The 24,170-nt window shown below is 36.9% G+C and overlaps 1 protein-coding gene across 4 annotated transcripts in view; it reads left to right on the forward strand.

Annotated features, from left to right (window-relative positions):
* AUH (AU RNA binding methylglutaconyl-CoA hydratase) overlaps window positions 1-24,170 on the forward strand; it is a 157,076-nt gene that overhangs the window by 55,457 nt on the left and 77,449 nt on the right. For all 4 annotated transcript variants that reach the window (XM_086629515.1, XM_086629516.1, XM_086629513.1 and 1 more), the window contains 2 exons: window positions 3,345-3,437; window positions 4,392-4,448. In XM_086629515.1, coding sequence (XP_086485641.1) covers window positions 3,345-3,437; window positions 4,392-4,448 — 150 coding nt within the window. The remainder of the gene's footprint in view (window positions 1-3,344; window positions 3,438-4,391; window positions 4,449-24,170) is intronic.

Below are 24,170 nucleotides of genomic sequence, written 5' to 3' on the forward strand. Positions count from 1 at the left end.
TACTGAAATGGGCCCTTCTTTTTCTTTGCAGTAATTAGAACCTTCCTTTTCTGTAATATCATTAAGCATTGATGTTATATTAGGATATTAGTATCAGCTTTTGCCTGGGACGCTTGTTTTATATGCAGAATGGAATTGTGTCTACAGAATATGTAGCACTAATACTGTCGGTGTGTGAAGTAATCCTTTACAAATTCATTGTTATGAACTGGCTTATTGTTTAGTGTGCGTCATATTCCACACTTTAATGTACTACAGTTCAGTGCAATTCCTTGGCTCCGGTTTGTTGCTGCTTATTAGTCTTTTTTAAACGACTTCTAACAACATTCATCTGTGTGTATACATGGTCTATTCTTGTCCGTGTGTTGTACACTCTAGTTTAGTTTAATTATTTTGCTTCTTTTATATAATATTTCTAATTCCTTTTGTGGACTTCACTGTGCAGCTCATGATTGCACATTGATAAACCCGTATCTGATCTAAAATCTGGCACTGATGATAAGCAGTACAACAATTGCCTGAAATTTGTATCTGTTATTTATAGCATGACAAAAACGTGGATTGTTGGAGAATAAAACCACAGGGCTTCTTGGCAAAGCTTGTAATAGGTTTTTTTCTGTCACTCATGGCAAGTGAGCCTTGCCATGTAGAATCATTGTGGAGGTTGACCTGTCTATTTACGTAATTTGTTGTTCTTAAAATTGGAGTGCATACAACTCAGATAAGTCTACAGGGCATGATTTGTCAAACATTGTCACTGTTTTTGTAATGAACTGAACAGTTTTGGCAGTTGTGTGTTAAAATTATGCAGATAAACATGAATGAGTGCCTTTTTTGCTACAAATATGAATATTCCAAGAAGCTTTACCCTTAGTAATAAGTTCTAGTGACTTAGAAACTCAGTTTACAATCCAGAGCATTTGCTAATTTATTTTTGTATTGCTTTTACTGATGCATCGCAAGAATGTAGTAAAAGGATTCATTTCTTCAATTCTTTTGATAGGTATGCACAGAGCTATTGTAAAGAATTTATATTTTGCTTTACATTCAATGTCAACTTCCACATCAGGTGATCCTTTAACATCCTTGGGAAGTGATGATTCTAACATATGGTATCAAACTGCTTTTTCTCCCTTTGAATTATGAATTTTAGTATTTCTTGATAGGAGTGCTGGCTGTAATTCTTGAAACCAAGCTGGTTTATAATACTCTTTCTATAAATTTCATTTCTGTGTGTAATACTCTACTTGTATTGTACCATAGCTAAATCTGGAAGTTACTTGTCATAGAGAAAGTCTGCCTTGGAGAACTGCTGAAGTTGTGTAAATAGTTCTCCAGATACTGTTTGCTATTCTCTGAGAAATGAAACATACATGCAGGCAGTAGCTGCAGGAAACTACAGTCAATAATAATCCTGCCTTTGTGTTCAGGCAAATTATTTGTCATTTACCTATAGCAAAGGCAGATGCCTTTAAGAGAAATGCCAGCTGTATCAGCCTTGAACTTGATTGCAAGGCTGGCAAATTGATCGTGGTGATAGGGTTATGAGTTTTGGTCAGCAACTTGCCCGTGCTGGAAATGAGAGTTGCCTTCTCTTCTTGCCTTCCCATATAACTAAGAAAAAGTAAATAGAGAAAGACCAGATTTTACTCCTATTCCTCTGTCTCCTGTGCCTTCTGTAAATGGCAAATGTAATGGATACCTTGGGCTCTTCTAAGTGACTGCAAGTTTAAGTGCTTGATGTTGCAGACAGTAATCAGTAGTCTCTTTTGACTTTGGAATTGTTTCAGATAATAATTTTTACTCATGATCTAAACCAGCAATCAACGGACTTTGATTTAAAGCATTTAGCAATGTTTTGATTTAAAGCATTTAGCAATGTTTTGAAAAACATTGTTAAATTTTTGTTCTTTTCTTAAAGACAATTGGATTTTCATTAGGTGTTAATCATAAAAGGATGCCAACTTGCAGCTAAAACTAGCCTTTCATGTAATTTGATATTTTGTTTTGTTACCTAGTGAGAGACTACCTGATTTATGCAGGTTTCTTCATGCTGATATAGATTAACATTCCACTGATTTTTTTTTTTTAATGAAATTATCTGAGTGTATCTGTCAGAAAGGAAAAGGTAAGCAAGGTAGCACAACTTCCAAATTTAGAACTAAGTAGTTCACTAAGGAAAGAAAATATTATTTGTAATTAATACATTAAATTAATAATTTTTGATCACATTACCCTTCTAGATTTTAAAAGAGAGGACGTTTGCTCACACCTCATTTTCATTTATATTTTGGCAGCAGGTTTTTTTCTTTTTCAGTTCCCAGCTAAGACTGAATGAACTGGTCATTGAATTCAAGTAGCCAAAACATGGAAACAAAGAAAATATTTTTGTAACATATGCAGAAAAAACAATTGCTGTCAAGAGTTGGTTTAACATCTCAACAAGCTGAACACCGAGGTGTTCAGTTAATGAATTGTTTTTGACTATCTTTGAAACTTTAGTAGTAAAATGTATTACCGAAATATTGAGTATAGTTTAAAACTATACCACTAGCTTGTGGTATATATTATGTTAAATGTAATTAAAACTGTAATAGATAAGTTTATTTCTCAAGTAAAAATACATTTTTTCATCAAAATTCTTCGAGCTCGTGGTGCAGAGGGAAGAAGAGAACTTAAACTAATTGGAGGTGAAGAGCAGTACTTTAAGCTGAATGTTCAGATGACTTCCCTGTGTCAGAACACTGATGATAACTTAAATGCAAACCATGCCATGGTCACATAAGCCTCTGGAGTCCTGATATCTGTCCTGTGTAGTGGCAGCATATGCATCTGTTTATCAGACTGAAAATTTTCCCACATTCCATTAAGCTGTGAGGTGCTGCTTTACGGGAGAAAAGGGGTGATAGTGGTGGCCACACCACGTCTGGGAATATTAAGACACAGAGAGCTTCCAGCCATGCTGACGTCACGGACGATTATGATAAGACATCTGTATTTCAACTGGGACTGTTTGTGTATGTGCCTTTTTAAAGTATTCCTGTTTTATTGTTTGCCTAGCTCTGCTATGTATGTTTTTGGATTTTGCTATTCAGATTTTTTTTCAAAAGTGAGCAGAAGCTAGAGAAGAAATCTTACAAACCTATTCAGTCACAGAGTGGTTAGCGGGAGGGTTTTGTTTTTTTTTTTTTGCCAAAGTGTTGCTGAACAATCAATTTTCAGTCCCACTTTGTTTTATGAATTTTTTTTCCCATAGCATGACTGGACTTTGAACAAAATGTAACAAAATGGTGTTTCATTCATATCCTTTATGTAGCTGGTATTAATGGTTCTTTCTTTTTCAGCTAATCTTCCTGTACCTACTATTGCTGCAATAGATGGAACTGCATTAGGTGGTGGCCTAGAACTTGCGTTAGCCTGTGATATAAGAGTGGCAGGTAGGTCTGAATCCTGTCCATAAAACATGGGATTATGAGTGTTGCAGACAGCTTGACTAATCTTTGTTTTGGCAACAATCTTATAAAAGTTTCTTTGTATTTGACGTTTATAACCAATTATTTTAAAGGTATTTAGCAGAAACCTGTCTAAGTACATGCTGCTGTTTAATTTCAAACAGTTTACCACTGATAGCTGAATTGGTTTTGTTACATGTTTTTTTTTTTTTGTTCTCATGGCCTTCATTTTATCACTACTGCCAGAAGGGTTATGTGATTGTTTTCTTATTTTATTTAGTAATTAAAGTATTCTCCTTTTCTGTATTTCAAGTGTTCTAGATGGAGATTTGATTTTATCTAAATAAGTTGCAGGGAAAAACTGAAAATTTTTAGTAAGAGTATTATTACACAAGGAATAAAGCTATTATAAAGGAAAAGTGACAACAGCACTTGAAAAGAGGAGCCTTGACCTATCCAGCTGTCAGAACTGTAAAGCCGTTTCTTAGAAAGTAAATCGAAACTTGGTCCTGAACAGTTGGCAGTAACTCAGGATATATAAAGCTGTTTGACCCTTAGAGAATATTATCAGCTAAAGAACTCATACTAATCAGATACAGAATTCTACCCCATTTTAAGATGTTAAATAGTAACAGTTATTTTCTTCTAGTATTTTACATTTCGCAAATAAGTCTCTGCTACTCACTGTAATTGCTTACTTGTTACATGAAAATTAATGAGGTACAGAACTTGCCTTGATGAGAGTAGTTAGATCTTTTACTAAAGGCAGATCAATTGAATGTTTTTAAAGATTTTCATAAACAAATGCTTTTTAAGTGATTTATTGTTCTTTATGGAGGACATGTAATAAATTAACAATCTTGTAGGTCATTATTACATATTATGCAAAGTTTTTTGCCTGTAGATTATAGTCAGACCTCATCTACTTCTGTTTTTTAGCCTCTTCTGCTAAAATGGGCCTAGTTGAAACAAAGTTGGCAATTATTCCAGGTGCAGGTATGAATATTTTGCTTTTGTTACAATGGATAACTAAATAACACATGGTCTTAATATTTGATTTTCTATTGTTGTTTATGAATTTCTGCATATTTCTATATTCCTGTTAAGGATTATGACATGTTTTAAAGCATATTACTTACCAAAAATTAATTAAAAAGTGTATTTCTCATTTTTAGGGAGTGACACTTGTATATTATGTTTTTAATCAAAGTCTTCATTAGCAAAGTCAGTATTGAGTGAATCTGTAAATGAGGTTTGATGTCTTGATCTGAAAGCTGAATGATTTTGCTAAGGATCAGACTAGGAAAAAAGATACAGTGAACTACCAGTGTACAAAAATGGTAATTTAAATAATGATCCACTTTTACATAATGTCTGGTACTTTAGGATTAAAATTCTGTTTTCATGCTGCTTATAAATTGGTAGTAAAGAGTTTAAAAATGGAAAGTACAGCTGTGAATAGATCTTTTGTTTTACCAATGTTTTTTTGAGGTTTTGGGGGCCAAAAACCTCTCTTCTACTTGGAAGGCCAGTTGATTGGCTTTTCCTGGATTCAAGGTGAATGAAAGTTATATAATGAAAAATGTTCGAGGATGTCTTTCTGGTATGAAACCTTTTGTTTTTATTTTATGGATAAGTCATTGTCACTTGAATTAAGATACCTGCCTTTCTGGGGAAAGGGCAGTAACTTGAAAAACACGTGCATCCCTGTGGCTCCCACATAGCTTTGACCTTCATTTCTGGAAGTTCTGAGGAACTTTATACCTTTTCTTTGCCCCAACTTTCTTGCTAATGGCTGGAACCTATTTTGAAAGTACTGTATCCAGTTTTAATGAATGCCATTGCAGCTCGTGTAGAGAGGACAATAAAATATGCCATAATAGGAGCACTGGCATAAACTTTGTGTATCACTAATCTAGACAATTATTATGCAGTTTCAAATGCTCTATGTTATGGTTATTGCTGAGTTGTGATTTCAGTCAATACTTTCTCCCTGTCTCTTTTTCTTTCTGGTCAGAGCTTCATTTTACATAAGGAAAACTGAATTATGATGACCGGTCTCTTTTTAGCAGTGGATAAAAATAATAATGTAGATGATTTTAAGGATGTATTTCCTTTTGGCATATGGTGGTGTCATGGAATAATGTGCTTTGACAATAAGTCCTTTTGAAGAAAAAGACAGAAAATTATGTTATTTATCTTTGCTGGCAATTTTTTCCCCTTTTTTTTCCCCTCCCACTCCACCCTCTCCTGGGGAATTCTGCAGGACAATATTGGAGACTTACTTTCCAGTTCAAGAAATTCAGGTCAAGTTCTCCATATATTCTCAGTGTTCAGCTTACTTAGGTTGTCTCATGTTTCCTTGTCTTCAGTTAATTATAGATGTTTCAAACTTCTAGTGCTTTCACCTTAAAATGCTAAGTGACTGACTCATGAGTTTCATTCAGAATATTTTGTTGCTGTTCAAAGATGAGGTTTGAAAAATCTTCTTTTTTCCTCATCCTAAAATAATAATTTGGACATATGTCTTCAGCTCCTTGAAAATATGTCAGATTTCACCATGTTACAATGCCTTTTAAACATAAAATGTTTTGGGGTATGCTCAGTGACGAATTTTTTCCCTATTCCTGTCAGTCTTTCTGAAGGCTATTTTTGCGGGGTGTATTTGAGCATATTACAACTTTTTCCTGATCAGCCTGTACTTGCACCAAGTCTGTTGAGCAACGACAATATTTTAGCCCTTTTTGGCTTATGATGTCCAAATGGTAACTGATTGTGCTTTGTGTCATCCGAAAGTGAAGATGGAGTGAAGGAATTTCACATGTCATTTAGGTGGAGCAGCCAGATATGCCCGCTTGAACCATAGGCTTCATGGGTTAATGAAATATTTTGTTATAGTGCTTACTTCAAGATGCTCTGAGACAAAGCAGGACTGGGCAGTGCAGCCAAAAAGAGCTGTAGCCACTAAGAGGCCTCAGTAGGTTTCTGCTACCATCTAGTACCTCTGGAACATGCTGACAAAATGCATTGCTTCTTAGAACTAGGTCCCTACAGCATGGCAAGCTACTACCGTTTTCATTCTGCTCCATCAGCTGCCACAACTATGTAGCAGATGAAGGATTTTAACTTGGGTGATAATTAACATGGGTGTCTGAGGCTGTATGAAGAACTTCTGTATTTTCTGTTTGCTTTTTTAAAAACCTCAGGAAGTTACACTCAAAAAAGCTATGTTAGAAGACTGTTACTAGAATTGAATAGTATTAAAATATAGATTTAGGGCAGATCAGCTATGACATTTTGGACCTTGTTGTATGTTATGTTTTATTCCATCCTATTGTGAAAGGTGGCTGTCAAAAGACTCAGTAAGCTACTGTCTACTGGTGACCAACCAGTTTTAACCTAAATTTAGGTGAGACATTGTGCTTCTGAATATGCACAGAAGTATTGCAACCTTCTAAAGGCTAAGGTTGAGCAGCAGTTAGTTGATTCCCGGTTTATTTACCAAAATGAATTATTCCTTCTCAGTCTGCTGAGGATCTCAACCAAGTAGGCATTTGTAGAGCATGCCTTATCTGTGGTAGTAGGTTGAGTCTCCTCAGAAAATTCGTCTGTGGCAGACAGCAGAGCAAGACCAAGTGTGGAGACAGCAGTGCCTCCTTTTATACAATAGCTTTGTGCACAGACCAGTTGCTTAGGTTATGAGGGAGAAGGATTTTTTCTTCTGCCTTTGCAAATTTAAATCCAATTCTTTCCACTATGAGAAGAGTCTTAGCTGCTGGACTGTGATCTAGGGAAAGCAGAAAATCTTTCTATTTTTCCTTTTCAGTACACCATGCTGTCTAGTAAGGAAGCCAAGATTGAGAGAACTAGAGCAAGTGGGTAACAGAGAAAATGACTTGGTGACTTGGTGATGGGGAAGTTACCTGACAATTAATATTGATGGTTTTTGTTTTCTAAAGAAGTTTGCCAATCGCTATTCATTGCACAAGTGGTCTTATGCCACCACAACAGGTAAATATATCAGACTGTCTGTTTGTGTCTCTCTCCCTCCCTTTTCTTCCCTATGAACTTGGAGTCAATTGGCCACTTGTGGTCTAACTTGACTACTGGGCAGTGGTTGCAAAAAAAACTTTTACAGTTTTACTAAAAGTAGGTGACCAGGTGAAGAGAAAATTTTATTGTCGTCAGACACAAAGTTTCAGCACAAAGTAATCTATGCTTGGGCATGAAAGAATGGGTGCAGGAGGGAGGGGTTATGGATGTCCTAGCTGTGGAAAATGCTTCAGTCAGAGTACTGCCCTCACTGGACAGCAATGAGTTCGTGTGAGACAGGCTTTCATGAGAAACCGACTTTATTAGCTCTGCGGTTTGTGGAGATGCTTGTTATCAGCCAGAGTGGCTTTCCTCAGAGCTGTTCATTGCTAAAAGGAATTGGTTTTTTGGATCTCTTAGCAAAAAAGCTGCTTAAACAACTTATTTTCTGTGTAACACTGCAGTGTGTACAGAACTCAGCATAATATAGGAAGAGTCATTTCAACACAAGAATCATGTTCCTTCTCTTTGTTATTTCCCAAACTGAAGTAAAAAGAATGCAAAGCCTTTTTGTTAGTTGAATGTATTTTCTGGTGTCTCTCGACTTGCAAAGGAAGTGTTGCACAGTGACAGTTTCTCCTTAGCTGAAACTTGTCTTTTGGAGCATTTGTACCTGAAGTCCTTTGGCTTTCTGCTTTGTAACTCTTTAAAGCTATTTCCATCCATGATTTATTTCTGTTGTCTATCTCTAGACTTACGCAATGGATGTCATACGGGACCTGCTGTTGATAGATGATGCCTTGCTGGCAGATCTGCTTTTATTTGTTAGGATCTTATTTGTATACCACTCAGTAATAGATCTGTTATGAGAAGATAAAAATGCTTGTAAACAACATACATAAACTTTTTTGCGCTGTTAATAGAATGAGATATGATTGGTTGGACAAGGGAAAATATTCTGTGATAATAAGTAGGAAAGACAGATGTATATACAAAAAATAATTTGGATTTTCCTTATGCAGTTTATTCCCATGAAACTTTTATGTGTAAAGCTGGTATACATCAACAATTATTTTTCCACAAAAGAGAGAAAATAAAATAATGGAACTTAAGATTCGTTTAAGTGAAATTAATACACTTGTGTCATCAAATAATTTGACCTGGCTAGATTAAAACTGTAGCTACTAGCCTGCATACTTAAAGCTATCGTTCACTTTTTTGTTTTGTTTTGTTTATGAGGACATTTTAATTAGCAAGGCTTCATTCAACTCATCAAAATGAATTTTGCCTTTGTTCTTCTCTGCTCTTTCCAAAAAACTCCACTACTTCATTACAGATCTATCTTCCACTGTGTAATGGTAAAATAAAAACCCAGCACATAGTCCCTGGGATCATGCTTTTCGTGACAGCATTTAGTTTAAAAGCATATTTTACAAAGAAAGCTTTAAAAAAAAAAGAAAACAAGGAAATTAAAAAAAAAAAATCGGTTAAATCTTTTTAAAAGTCTTTGTAAATAAACTGTATCTTCTTTCTGCATCTTAAAGTTACTTTCAGCCCTTTTTTCTGAAAGATAAAACTGAAGCTTTGTTACATAGCAGGCTGGACTGTTTTTTGTCTTTAAAATATATAGCAAGGGAGAAATTTAATGACAGCATTTCTGTCTTCTCCTGTTTCTACTTTGGTAACAGTGTTGTTTTGACTGTTTTTCTAAATTTTAAAAAGTGTTTAGGGAAGTTATGGTACTTGTAGATTATAAGATTATAAAAGATGACACAGGAACACACAAAAATCAGTTTTCTTTGCATGGGAAGAAAATGAGTGTAAGAATGAAAACTGGATTTAGGTTATCATTGTGTATTTTCCTTATCTCTTAAAATATTTGTTGTTCACTGTTAAAAACTTGAAGGTCTCTGTTACAGGATTTGTTTTAAAGCTGAAGAAGAAAAAATTCTGTTTTGGATGAGAAAAACATCAAGGGAATTTCCCGATGTGAAAAACTCATATAGAATGTGATCTTGCTAAGAGCAGTAGTTGTACAATTCAGCCAAGTGTAAAGGTTAAATAAAACGTCAGGCATTTCAAGTTGAAATCTGACGCACCTTACCATATCTTGTTAGCATATTTTTCAGATTTCTGTACTTTAGTTTCAACAGTAATAGGAATAATTACATTTGACAAATACTGAAAAAATTAAAGCGTCACCATTTCTGGTAGTGTCTCAGGTAGGACTTAAAGGCTTCTGCACGTTTAGTGTAATTTTTCTGCTTGTAGGTGCTACTTAATAGTACATCATTACGGAGACATTTAGAAAGAAAACTCTGCTTATTTTGTGTTACTTTGTATATCTTACCTGAGTAATCCTATACCTCTCCGTTCAATCTTTATTCCTGCCCTCACTAGCCTACTCTTGTCTTGTCCTCTACTTTTTCTGTAAAGTCTCTCTAGTTCTTACATACACAGTTTTTTCTCGTTACGTAAGGACACCGGTTGAGTCCTTTACCATTTGTAAATTCAACTCTTCATCCTGTAACAACTGAGTAGGAAAAAAACGCGAAGTGAAACAATCCGCTTTGACTTTGTTTCCCTTTTTTTTTCAGTTAGTCCATAAACTTTCTTGTGACTTCTCTCAGTTTCTTTATCCCAGTCTTGTGTCAGATTTTTAATATTGTAAAGTTCTCAAATTAAATGCTGGTAGAAGACGTTTTAAATAAGCTCCTGAATGAACATCTTCAGCATTTCATCAATATTGTTCTTAAAAAAATATTTACTGTGGAACAATCAAGAAGGTGCACTTGTTGTTGTTGTCCTTCTCCTCCTTCTCCTCCTTCTCCTCCTTCTCCTCCTTCTCCTCCTTCTCCTCCTTCTCCTCCTTCTCCTCCTTCTCCTCCTTCTCCTCCTTCTCCTCCTTCTCCTCCTTCTCCTCCTTCTCCTCCTTCTCCTCCTTCTCCTCCTTCTCCTCCTTCTCCTCCTTCTCCTCCTTCTCCTCCTTCTTCTTCCCTTATAATTAAAAAAAACTTTTAATTTTTTTTTTTACTGAAGTATAACAGTAACTGCAGAGCATTTACAATCCCATTATGATTTGATACAGTAGAAACCCTAAATTAGTTACTCTAAGAACATTTATCTTTTTCTTCAATCATCTGAAGTCTAAATAGCTTTATTTGCATTTTAATATTTTGTAATGTTTATTTTATGCATCATGTTAAATAAATGGCCTGAAGTAAAAAATTGCTAATAGTGTAGAAAACAGATGTTTGAACATCTACTCTTTTCTCAACGTAATTAAACACAATATATAGAATATTACTAGAGGGAAGTAAATTGGTTCTGCCTCTGTAACTTGGGGAGAATTGTGGTTCTTACTTTCCTTTTCTTAAATAAAAATAAGCTGGTTTTCATCAAATGACTCATTTTCTTCCTGGCTTTATGATCAGTTGTAATGGTGATGATGTTGAGGCAAAACTTCCAAGTGTCATGCGATACTAACACTGGAAACCCTCTGTAAATAAAACTAATATTTTGCACATTTTATTTGCTGTCTTTCTATATAAACAGAATACTTCACAAGTAGTGGCAATGTACAGCAGAAGACAAGATGATAGAAGTCCATGTCATCAGAGCTATCCCCTATATCTACACAAAGCATACAGTACCTACCTTTGCAGAGTGATCCACAGAAAAATCAGGGCTTTTCTCATTGCATGCTAGCCATAGAACGCTTTCCAAAACCATATTACAAACATAAGTAGTACTTCCTTATAGAAAGAAGAGGTATCCAAGGTTATCATCATTGTCCCAAGTGACTGAAATGGAACAGAATGTTGTTTGAAATGTCAAATTCAGTGCAAGAAATAGACTACTTCTGACATTCTAGTTCTTTCTGCTGGCAGAGATTGCAGAACATTTCTTCCTGACCTAAATTTGGAGATGTCTTGTTTACAAATCAGAATTAACAATCGTAGAATCATGGAATCATAGAATTGTTAGGGTTGGAAGGGACCTCAACCTCAAAGATCATCTAGTTCCAACCCCCCTGCCATGGGCAGGGAAATCCTCCACTACACCAGGTTGCTCAAAGCCTCATCCAGCGTGGCCTTGAACACTTCCAGGGATGGGACAGCCACAACTTCTCTGGGCAACCTGTTCCAGTGCCTCACCACCCTCAGACTGAAGAATTTCTTCCTTATATCTAATCTAAATCTCCCCTCTTTCAGTTTAAATCCATTGCCCCTTGTCCTATCACTACATGCCCTTGTAAAAAGTCCCTCTCCAGCTTTCCTGTAGGCCCCCTTTAAGTACTGGAAGGCTGCTAGAAGGTCTCCCTTCTCTTCTCTTTTCCAGGCTGAACAGCCCCAACTCTCTCAGCCTGTCTTCATAGGAGAGGTGCTCCAGCCCTCAGATGATCTTTGTGGCCCTCTTTTGGACTTGCTTCAGCAACTCCGTGTCCTTCTTGTATTGGGGACTCCAGAGCTGAACACAGTATTCCAGGTGGGGTCTCACAAGAGCAGAGTAGAGGGGCAAAATCACCTCCCTCGACCTGCTGGCCATGCTTCTTTGGATGCAGCCAAGGATACGATTGACTTTCTGGGCTGCAAGTGCAATCAGATGTTTGGGAAATTTCAGTATCATGAGGAGCAGGACTGGATCCCCAACATACTGTGTCCAGTTAAAGTTAGTCCTTTGATACTGCAGAGGAAGGAGGAAATAAAACAAAAAAAAAAGACAGTCCCAGAGGCCAAGTTGAGCAGTGGAGGAAGTGCAAGACGAGAGAAAGGGAATTTTCTTGATCCTGGAAAGCAAAGCACGGAAGATCTGAGATTAAGATAATGTACCTATGGAGAAATCAAACTGTAGCAACAAACAGTAATTGAATATTCTTTAGAACTTTGTCATGTCTTGGGAGTATAAAATCATTATTCTTTATATCACAATTTAATTCCAAAGTACTGTTTTTATTAAAATTCATTCTGACAATCTGAGCAATGTTATCAATTGTTTTCCTCATTCTCGTAAGTACATTTGCTTTCGTCGGTTTGAAAATTGTTTTGTGAGATTGACGGATTGCTCATTTTTGAATGACAGCCAGATAAATGAAAGAATGTTACAAATGGTTTAATTTCTTCTGTCCTCCTTAAATCATATGGATTTAAGCCCCGTTCATATGCTGTTTCAGTAAGTGTGGGTTGTACTGTCACATTTATATCTTTTCCAGACCATTTCTGTGCCATTGGTAACTAAGCAGTGAAACTTTGAAAAGAAAGTAAACCCAAACTTTGCTTTTGCAATTATATTTTCTCACCATATATAGAATAGTATGGCACTGAATAGAAACTACAGTTTAGGCAGACTGTAACAACATGAATGGAATTCACAGTAGTTTTCGTAGCATAGGTGCAAAGCAGGATATATTCACTTGGGGTACTCAAGTGGAAAGGACATGGAGAGACTAAAGTAAATGGAGAAAGAATTACCTAAGGTGCTGCTAGGTAAAGAACCCTTTATTTTTCCAAAACCAGTTAAAATTTTAAATTATCTGTATACACACTTGCAGCTAAGCAGGTAACTGAGTTTTGTATTCACTCATGAGTGTCCATCAGAGTTCATGAATGCCTTTGACGAAATTATTTTCCCCATGCACAAAGTTTGGAATTAATTTTAAAAGTTGTACGGAGCCTAATGTACTTTGTACGAGATCACCTTTTCTTACTTTGTAAAAGACCACTCTTTTTATCCCCAAACATGTCCTGAAACCAGCACGTAGTGTCTATCTTGAGCTCTCTTGTCCACTGAAAGTCATGATAAGAGCTATCAGTTTCACACTTTGGAGTAAAGTTTTTGTGTTATTTTCTTTCAACTTCTCAATTTTAAGCTTATGCGAAAACAAAAGGAAGACTAAGTAATAGCAACCAATGTTTCTGGGGAAAGATGGAGCATGAGGAAAATAAAAATTTGCTGGATAAAGAAAATACTGTTGCATACAATTTTCTTTTAAAAATTGTCTTACTGAAGGTTTTTTTTGAAATTAAAAAAGTTGCATTTTGGAAATAATTATTACACAAATTAAATACAATATCTACTGACTTGTCTTACCTATTGTGGTGGACTAGGAGCTAAAACAAAAATCCTGAGCTTCAAAGTTCTCGGCTCAACTTCTTCCATAGTCAGCATCTCTGAATTTTAAGGTTCTCCACCTTCTTGTCTGATTACCTTTCCATGTTCCTCTATTGAGGAGACTCATTGCTAGTTCAGCTCATTGTCAGAGATTAAATATTGTCTCAGTAGTGTCCTTTCTTCCTGTAGCTTCACTTACACTCTCTATTTGCCAAACTAATACAACTTTTTCTCTACTTTTCTATCTCTATGGTAACACAAGTGGTAAGGAGAAAGAACTCTTTAGGGAGTGTTAGGAAAGGTGGAGAAAATAGGCACGTCAAAGTAAGAGAGTAGTACAGAAAAGTATTAATGCATGAGCCAGTCAATCTGGGTTGGTAATTTATTTTCTGATTTCTTGATGTGGTGTGGGAAAAATCAAATTTTATGTTCTAGTGACAGAATCAAGCAAAAATGTATCATTACCAACCATCAGTATGTGAGTATGGAAAACATACTAGGGCAGTGGAAGACAGCAAAATAAAAGGAGAGAAGAATATTATTCATACCGTATGGGCAATTTTGGAAGTCTTAGTTGCTGTTCATCACTCTCTGCATTGACAGCTTAGGAAGTACAAGCTCCTTATTTTAGTTCTTGGTTTGTCCATAAATAAGATGTGTAAAAAGGATGGTGAAAATATTCCTTGTGGTGTTAAGAAGCTTGTTAATCTGTATAGTGATAGACACAATTTAACATAAGACGATGACGATGGGACATTGGACACTAACATATGTAGCTGATCATATTACATATCACTGTGTAGTTTTCAGTAGTTCTTTAGAAGTGATGACCAGAAGTGGTTTTGAGTTTCAGAAGCTGAGATAAAAAGTATGTGTAGAAGACCTGCATGACTCTCAAAGGTGAGAAAAGCAACATTCATACATAGGAATCAAAGAGCTCATAAGCCACTTTTTAAGTGGTTTTGAGTGACTCAGCTTGCCCCCTCGCTGCCCCCGCCCTTTATTTTTTTTAAGTCTACAATTTGACAGAACCTAGCTATGATACTGCCACAGCCTGTAAGTATATTTGGGATGGCATCTGCAAGAAACCTTAAATTTGTTCAAACAGATTGTGCGAAGAAGCAGAGACAGAAGGCGCAAGAGGAGAAAAGGTAATGCATCCTGATCAGGAGGTTACTGGCAGAGGAACAAGATAGGATGGAGGTGCAAACCTGAGGACTTAAGAAGTTTTTAATAAGTGAGGAGAAAGAAATAGAATGCTAAAACTTTCCTGTATTCATTCTCTTAAAGAACTGCTTTATAAAGAAGAAAATAATCAGTATAAGTTTTAGAAACATGTCCCTGTATCTAGTTTTTTGTTCTGTTTGTTTTTTCCCAGATACTTCCACAGCATTTTTGAAATTTAAATGATGAGTATATCCTTCTAAAACTTAGTTACAAGTCTTTATGTCATTATTTGGTCGAAATTTCCATCGACATCGGAGTTTGCTACTGTAATGACTACAAAAGCTATGATCATCCTTTAGGATTTGTTACTACTGAATAGTAACGAATCCAGGGGGAATCTGGAGGAAAAAAGAAAATCCTAAATTCTGAGGTGATTAAATGAACAGTACATTTCTGTCTTTTAAATTCTAGACCTCTTGTGTAAGTCATTGTGCAAGTGACTCTGACTGCACAGCACACAGGGAAGAGTTGCAATTTCGTCATTGACATGTGTTAGTAAGGACTTGTGTAAGTGGCGATTGCTGGGTGAAATTAATGCATTGCATTATTTATGTTGTGTTCAAGTCTGGCTTATAAAAGAATGTTGTGGGATTTTTAGCAGAAATAAAAGTTTTCTTGTAGTATTTCAGTTTGCCTTCTGTGTTTTGCTTGGTTAGTGAATGGAACAAAATTTGCAGGAAGCAACATGCTTTGGAAAGATGAAAATAAGAAGACAAAATATCTTCTACTGTTTATTGTTATTAAGATTTCCCTGTTCAGTATATCTCTGTCTCAATATAGATGTTACTGGGGTGAAGAATCATAGAATCATAGAATCATAGAATCGTTAGGGCTGGAAGGGACCTTCAAAGGCCATCTAGTCCAACCCCACTGCAAGGAACAGGGATATCTCCAACTAGATCAGGTTGCTCAGGGCCTCATCCAACCGGGCCTTGAACGTCTCCAGGGATGGAGCATCCACCACCTCTCTGGGCAACCTGTTCCAGTGTTCTACAACTCTCATGGTAAAAAATTTTTTCCTAATATCCAACCTGAATCTACCTCCCTCTATTTTAAAACCATTACCCCTTGTCCTATCACAACTGGCCCTCCTGAACAGCCTCTCCCCATCTTTCTTGTAGGCCCCCTTGAGGTACTGGAAGACCGCTATAAGGTCACCCCGGAGCCTCCTCTTCTCAGGCTGAACAGCCCCAACTCTTTCAGCCTGTCCTCATAGGAAAGGTGCTCCAGCCCTCTTACCATCTTCGTGGCCCTCCTCTGGACCCTCTCCAACTGGTCCATGTCCTTCTTATGTTGGGGACTCCAGAACTGGACGCAATACTCCAGGTGAGGTCTCACGAGGGCAGAGTAGAGGGGGAGAATCACCTCCCTCGACCTGCTGGCCACGCTCCTCTTGATGCAGCCCAGGACGCGGTTGGCCTTCTGGGCCGCAAGAGCACATTGCTGGCTCATATTGAGCTTCTCGTCCACCAGTACTCCCAAGTCCTTCTCCTCAGGGCTGCTCTCGATCCATTCACCACCCAGTCTGTATTTGTGCCTGGGATTGCCATGACCCAGATGTAGGACCTTGCACTTGGCCTGGTTAAACTTCATGAGGTTGGTACGGGCACACGTCTCCAGCCTGTCGAGGTCCCTCTGGATGGCATCCCTCCCTTCCAGCATGTCAACGGATGGGATTGGGGCTCTGGAGTACCAGCTGGAGTGTATAAATGGGGGCTAGTATAGACGCAACAATGCTTGGTAAGTTCCTAAAAATTATGTCAGCAGCTGTGGAGCTCATCCATACTCTGTGTGTTTTTTGAAGAGAAGCCAAGGAATTTTTAATCAAGGAAGATTACTGAGCAGATTACTGTGTGCTAAGTATTTAAAAATAGACTTACTTCTATTAGTAAAAACTCTTTGTTTAAGCCCGAAGTGTTACATTTTTCACTGAAAATGCAAAAGCTGTTTTGATTTAAAACAGTATTAAATTATTATGAATGAGATGGAGAGAGATAATAAGGTGAAAAGATGGTGATATTTATTCTGTTTAATCAGAACGTTCTATAGGAAAGTCAGCGTGAGTAATATAAGTGCATTTTAACTTTAATGGATCTCAGGCTGTGGCATTTTAGGGGGAGAGAGGATTTTCAGTGACCTGTTAGATTGGAAAATGTTTGATTTAAAGAAAATGCCCTACAGAATGTTCTTGCGTGAAGTTATTTTGGTAATCGGCTCTCAAAGGACCAATTGCTAGTCTTTTCCCACCCTAATGAAACTAGGTCACTAGTTTTTGGCACTCGTCCAAGTTGTGAGATTTATTTGGTGTTCAAGCACACTGTCTAGAAATAGTGATGCAGTGTCAGCAAGGCCACTCTTCATTTCATGAACATAATTTCCAGTGCCCTGGAATTAATTCATTCACTGACCTGTTAATAACTGCAATCTGTCACTGGCTTACAGAGGCAGGGGAAGTGTCTGGAAATAGTCATGGTCACCCTACCAGGTGATTAGTTACAGGTTTTCTGTTCAATGTAACTTTTTTTTGGTTTTGATCATGTAGAAGAGTCTGACTGTTAATGAAAACAAACCAACAACTTAATCAAAAGGAAAATACTTGTCATTAGTAGATATTGACGAGAAATAACTGATTCGAAGAGGTCGTTTTACACCACATTATACTGTAATATATCTGAGAAAGATTCTGGTTACCTTTGAAAAGATAGAGGAATTCAGCGTGTGTGGGTGATATATAGTTGTTTGAAAAAGCACATTATGGTATTACTGTTGTACTTGTTGAATAAAAGGAAGACTAGTAATTCAGATTTTTTACTGGTGTTTATTCTCCACCCCCACCCCCCACCCCCAATGGTTTTGTTAAAATAAGGAATGTCTTTTGCCACAGACAGGCAGGCAGTTGCTTGGGGCAGTAGGTTGCTCTGGATAGCAAAATAGCTGTTAGCACTTTTCTACTCTGCATGAGCCAGAGCCCTGGAGAGTCAAGCTTGCTGCTGCCATTGAGGGAGAAGGAAGGGTTCAGGGGTCAGAAAACAGTTCTGACTGCGCAGCGTCACAGCTGGCTGTTCCTAGCAATGCTGCCGCTATTGTCATTGTTTCTGTTTCTGCTGTAGCAAAGCAGAAAACCAAGCTCTAAAGAGGTCTCTCCCCTGTTCTGTATCCTAGCTCTGAGCCTTCTACCTTACTTCAGATCTAAATGTTTCTCTCTTTCCTCATTTACCGTTCCCAGTGGTACAAGCTGCACAGTGTCCTGGCCTTTAATCCACTATGTAGGAAAATTAAATTTTGCCTATAGCAGTAAGCTGGTTCTCATTAAAGCATTGGGCACCATCAGTGTGTGTAGCAGACCCTGCTCTTGGGTGTATGTGAGAAAAGGCTTTTCTAGATTTGTACAAAACTGATTTTTGGATGCAGATTAAAGCTTAATGATGGGAAAGGTTTTCTTTCAGTTTGATGGTTTTGGTTTTTTTTGGAGTCTCATTTGATACGGTTCAGGATCTTCTGAATTAGGGTACTTCATGTGATATTAGAGATATTAAAATTTCTGATTGGAACTTTCAGCAGAGCTCAGTGCTGATCTACTATCACTGCCTTGCAATTATGGAAGGAATTGCCACTTTTTTTTGATCTCGGGTTTCATGATCGGTAGTGTTTTTCTTGAAGCTTTAGTTTCAGAAGACAACTTGTGTCCTGGACTTCCATGGCTGAGCAATGGTAGTTGAAAACATGCCCCTCTTTCTTAATGGTTCAGAAAGTCAGTGTAAATGAATGGCTACATTTATTTCTGATTTGATCTTTTGGGAGTCTTACTTAAATGTTTTCCAGTATTTGAGGGTGGAAAAACACTAGAAATATTTTTAGCAGTAACTTGTGGGTTGAAACTGAGTATTTTTGAAAATTCCAGCTTTCTACAGTGCATCTGAACTCTTTAGAGGGGCCAAACACTATTTTGGGGTGAAGTTGTAATGTCCGTAGCACTATCATCCTACACCTCTTTAGTGCTAGAAGAGAATTTATAAAATTCAATTCTAAGGCTTGATGGTTTTTTGGTTTAAAATATAATAGGAAAATGCATTTTTTTGAATAAAAAAAAAGACAACATAGGACAGAAAAATAGCATCTTTCTCATTGACTCTTGCTAAAACCATTATTTTCCAATGGAGATTGTATAAAGGGCAGTAGCTACTGAATAATCCTCTGTTTAGTGATACTTATCAGACTGCTAGCTCTGTGATTCCCCTGTATGGAGTAAGAAAAGGTCTGGCTGCTTTGTATAATATCCAGTCTTTCAGCATATGGAATGCTAGCAAATTTTGATGACTTGGCCCATTGCATCTTTTGATGTCTCCTTTGTTTTCAAATTCTTTCAAGTGACATAGTAAATTAAGCTGTTCTCTGTGCACTACATCTGCTGACTGTCCTCCAAAGTCTTTGTAACAAAAAAGAGAAAAAAAATCAAAGTAAATTCCTGGTGAGTCATTTTCTAATATGTGATAAAACAGAAGACCAAAACTGGGGATGAACAATGTAGAACAACATTCTAATCTAGTAAATTACGTAGAAGCAAAACGTAGTTACGTGGGTTTTTATGCCAGGCAAACCAAATGAAAATTATTTGGGTACATCTTCCAGTGTTTCAGATACGAGTGTTTTTCTTTAGTGCATGTTATTGAAGTCTTTTTAGTTGCATTCACTTCTATATTACTTACAAGGAAATCTCATTAATATTTTACAGTGTTCTTACCCTGTTCTATTATTAGTATATAGTGTGATCATAATTCAGATGCTTGGTTTTGTGGGGTTTTTTTTTGGTCCCATTTTTATGTTTCAGCATGAAATAAAAAAATGTGTTAATGTTTCGTGGCTTTCTAAACTCATATTTGTTTTGGGATGTTGACATTGACATGTTTGGAAAATCCCTCAGTTCGACTCACCAGTTCTCTATCTTAAAGGAAGCATAAAATAGAGCACTTTAATCATCTAAACATTCATGGGAATGTTGTTCTTGAAAATTTCGGTGTTCTAGGGCTTCACTGGTTTTTGTCATTACTGTGGCAGTTTTTTTCATTTTGCTGAGCTTAACATCTGCTTTATTGACTGTTTCAAACGAATTTCTGTGACGCTTTTGTCAAAGGTTTGCACTTAGCAAGAACATAAGCTAAGTGCACTTTTCCTCTTCTGTCATTAAGTCACTTTTTCCCCTGTTTTTATTGGGGAAGTTTCTTTGGAAAATATCTGTCTTGGCTCTCTGTTTTCTTGTAAAGTGTCAGCAGGTGATACTTCTCCCTGCAGAGCTGGAATAAAAGTAGGTCTTGTAGAAGGTAGGTGAACGATAACCCATTAAAAATCTTGAAAATGTTCATAGCTTTGAACATTTTATGTGTGGAATTTTCACTCTACGCTGTAGGACTTTATAAGTCCCACCTCCAAAATCATCAAGCCATCCTCAGGTGCCTTAATCTCAAATACAAGTAAAATTGCAATAAATTCACGTGTGTCAAACGGAAGGAAAAATTAAAACATATGCCAAGTCACTTCTTCTAGGTTATATGAAGACTGAAGTGCTAGATGGATATTAGCTGAGTCAGAGGAAAAATTTTCCTGGTAAATTCATCTCACAGTACAGACTTCCGTACAATTTTTCTTGTAGTGGGAGCCTCGGTGTAGCAATAAACGTGGGAAAAGTTGTTGTCCTCCTAGGGAAGATCAGGTTTTAATTAGAAAGCTGATATTTTCTGTGCATTTTCTGCTACCCACTTTCTGAAAGAGTCTGGATGAGTGCTACCACACGTGGATTCAAACATAGGCAAGCTTAAATTCCAGCTTTTCTCTGTGTGCCCTCAGAACTGGTAGGACAATTCTGAATTCAGGTATCCAGGCACTAGGTATTCATCTTAATTTGTAAAACAGAGGCACACAGTACAAGGACACAGGTGTTTCTGAGTTGTCGTATCTTGAAGCAGGAGCCAACCTTTCTCTTCAGACAGTTCCTAGAGGGTCATTCTTGCAAGCAGAAGACAGCATGTGGGATTCAATTCCCTAAACATGGTGTCCTGAGCCCTGGAGTGTCTGGTTGGGGCTCTGCTTATGTCTGTGTTCTCGCTTTCAGTGCAGGGGTTGTAGATACACTGTGATGTCCAAAATGCTTTTGATAACTAGGTGTAGTAAGTTGAATCACATGCATAATGTCAGTGCTATGAGGCTTCTAGCACAGAAGGTTTTAAGGGTAATTTTTTTGTAAAATTCATAATGTGCGAGCATAGAACAAGTTGCTGTTTTTACATTCTTTCAGATGAATCTGTCTGCTTTTTTGTTTGTTTGTGTTTGTTTGGTTGGGTTTTTTTGAACTAGAACTTTTTTTTTTTTTTAATTTAGAAGGGACAGGCAATTTACAACTATATGTGTTTAATTTGTGCTGGTAAAAAACTGGTACAGATGTAACAACTGTGAACAAATATAGCACATGATTATGTGGCCATATGTGTAGGCTATACCAAACATTCACAAACTGTACTAACAGTATCAAACACTGTAATGAGACTGAAAGGTACGGAGGTTCAACACAGCTACATACAGAGCCACCATAAATATGGCAAAGAAAATCTGAGAGAAAAAAAAAGCAGTTCAGAAATATACTTTAATGAGTGTAAGTTGTATGGGCTTAGCCAGTAATTTCTGTTGAATTTTGATGTATAAAAGGTTAGAACAACTCTTTTATAAGCCGTAAGTTGTAAAATCAGAATGAATGCTCATATTTTTATTCTTTTTTTTAGTATAAACTTTGCTTTCCAGTTCAGTCTTCATTTTACACTATGTTTAAAAAAAAACCAATCTCAAAACCAGGAAATTGATATGGAATTCACTGCTGTTACTATGGAAGAGAAGGGTGATAATTTGAAGACCAAATGCTCTTTGCTATAATAATTCTGCCTGAAAAGTAGCTGATAGCTGTTGATCTTCTCATGACATTCCTGAAGTTTGACACTAGATTCGTGTCATGAGTTTGACGATGAACAAGGCAATATATAGCTGGTACGTTAGATTCCTTTCAACTGAAGGAATTAATAGACAGTTTTAACCCAGATATACTGGGCTGCTGGTTCCTACAGGACTGGACCTGTAGTGGTGAAAGATTTCTCACTGCTTCTCCAAGATTTGCTATTAGAGGCAGGAATAGAGTGTCTGAATTTTGTTATTTTAGTTGTTCATAAGAATGTCACACCTAGCCAGCTTTATAACTACTGCAAGTGACCAGAAGTCTTCATGCTGAACACTTAGAAGTGCCATCTATCTTTCTGGATATTATCTCATCAACAGAGCAGGAGGTTGCCCATAGCATAGCACTGTGACCATAAAAAACTTTACTTTCTTCAATCTTAAAGTGAGAAATAGAGGGGAAGAAAGTAACACTAGAAGCACAAAAATAATAGTATGTGCAGCATAGGAAGTGACTATTGCTATCCTTGCTTATTGTTCATGTGGAAAAAAATAAGCCTCTGGGAATTCAGAAGCACTTGCTGTAGTCTTGGAAGTGTAGAAGGTCCAAATAGTGGCAAAATGCTGATACGTTGTCTGTTCTGAGCTCACCATGCTTCTCTATTTTAAAATTAGTTAAAACGCAAGTAAATTCTTTTTATGTTCTGTAAAAGATGTGTCCTAAATTAGAGTATGGAGTGCAACATATTGTAACTACAGATTTTCTGATTCTCTTGAATTCCCTGCAGTACGTATGTAATGTCTCTAGGCAAGACTGTTTTCTTTTGTTCCTGGTGAGATAATTCTACTCTTTAATTTGGCCTTTACTATAAGTTTATCTTTACAATACCTTTCTTGTTGGAAACCTGTTTTGGTATGGTATGCTTCAGTGTCTGCAAAGACAACATTTTATGTGCTTTTCTACTCCTAGAGAAGAGATAATTATAGATAATGGAACCAATGATAGTCACAAAATTTCTCTATTGTTACTTTTTAAAAAACCCAAACATCCCAACACCCTCTCTCCCAAATAAAACCCAACCCAAAACCAACCCGTTTCCTCCAGGAAAATACGTATTTGTTTAAAAAAAAAAAGAAGAAAGAAAGAAAAATCAGTGAAAGCTATGTTTTGCGGTTGAAGAGACAGTTGTTCTTCTGGTGGGCAGAATAAAATAATTGTCAGACCTTTATCTGTTTCAGGTTTGTCAGGTGACATACATTCTAGAAGGTTTGCGTAGATGTCCATTCGCTCATGCTTTCATCCAGGAGCCAGGTACTGCATATGAAAAATCTTATCTTCAGAGTTTCTTGATCTGGACATGGTCTTTGATGGCTTTTTCTAGGTGACCCTTCTTAAGCAAGATGTTGGACAAGGTAATCTCCAGAGGTCCCTTCCAACTTAAATCACTCAGTGATTCTGTAAATTTGAAGTATCCAAAGACAGCGAAAACCATGCTCTTTTTTTTTCACTTCTCAGAATCAGGATAAAGTGAGCTTGCATGTTTTAAGTACAAGTACTAACGCAACGTAAAGAAACATGTTAAATGTGTGTGTGAGTCAAAATCTGGTTTGTTTTTTTTTCCCTTCTCCCCAGCCCCCTGCATAGAAAGAGGAAGTAGTACTTTCAAAGTAGACCAGCAAAACGACAGCTGTTGAAGTATGATGGGTCAATGGAAAAATCATTGACTTTCCTGAAAACACTCTTTGTAGAACAAAATATTATTGCAGTCTCATGCTATTTTTCTGATTGTTGTCCTTTTCATTCTTATTTCCTGATGCTATAGGACTTCAGATTATAAACTCTGACAAAACCTCTACTTCACAGGTTTCATTATATGTATGAGTTGTAGTTTAGTCTCTTAAACAAGAATGTTTTATGATTTCTTTCTTCTTAGTTTGTATGGTGTGGATAATAAACTCACTTTCATATTCTTTCATTGATGTTAGTAAGCTTGGTTCAGAGCTTGAGTCGTACTCCTTAACCAGGCTTAAGATATGTAAGATAAGTGTGCAGGCACTGGGTTGGTGCCAAAGGCAGTTTGCCATAGGCTGTCATATCAGGAAGCCAACTTGAGTAACAGAAAAGAAAGTGGTGTTATCCTTATGAATAAGTGTAGAATAATAGTGAAATGGTAGTACTGCTATGGTTAAAGTTGACATGAATTTACCTGTTCAGTTGCAGATTTTTTTCCGTGCTCTAAAAGCAAAATGTATTCTGAGATTATGTTAAAAGCGGCTGTTTCATGTTGAAAATGAGATTATTGTGAACAGTCACTTTTAGGGAGTAAGAAATTCACAAGGCACAGTGATTCTTGTCCCAGAGGCGGGCGGGACAGAAGATATAAAAGGAACAGGGAGACTCTCTAGTACCATATC

Source organism: Tauraco erythrolophus, chromosome Z (genome assembly GCF_009769465.1).
Source record: "Tauraco erythrolophus isolate bTauEry1 chromosome Z, bTauEry1.pri, whole genome shotgun sequence".
In the NCBI taxonomy this organism is placed as follows: domain Eukaryota; kingdom Metazoa; phylum Chordata; class Aves; order Musophagiformes; family Musophagidae; genus Tauraco; species Tauraco erythrolophus.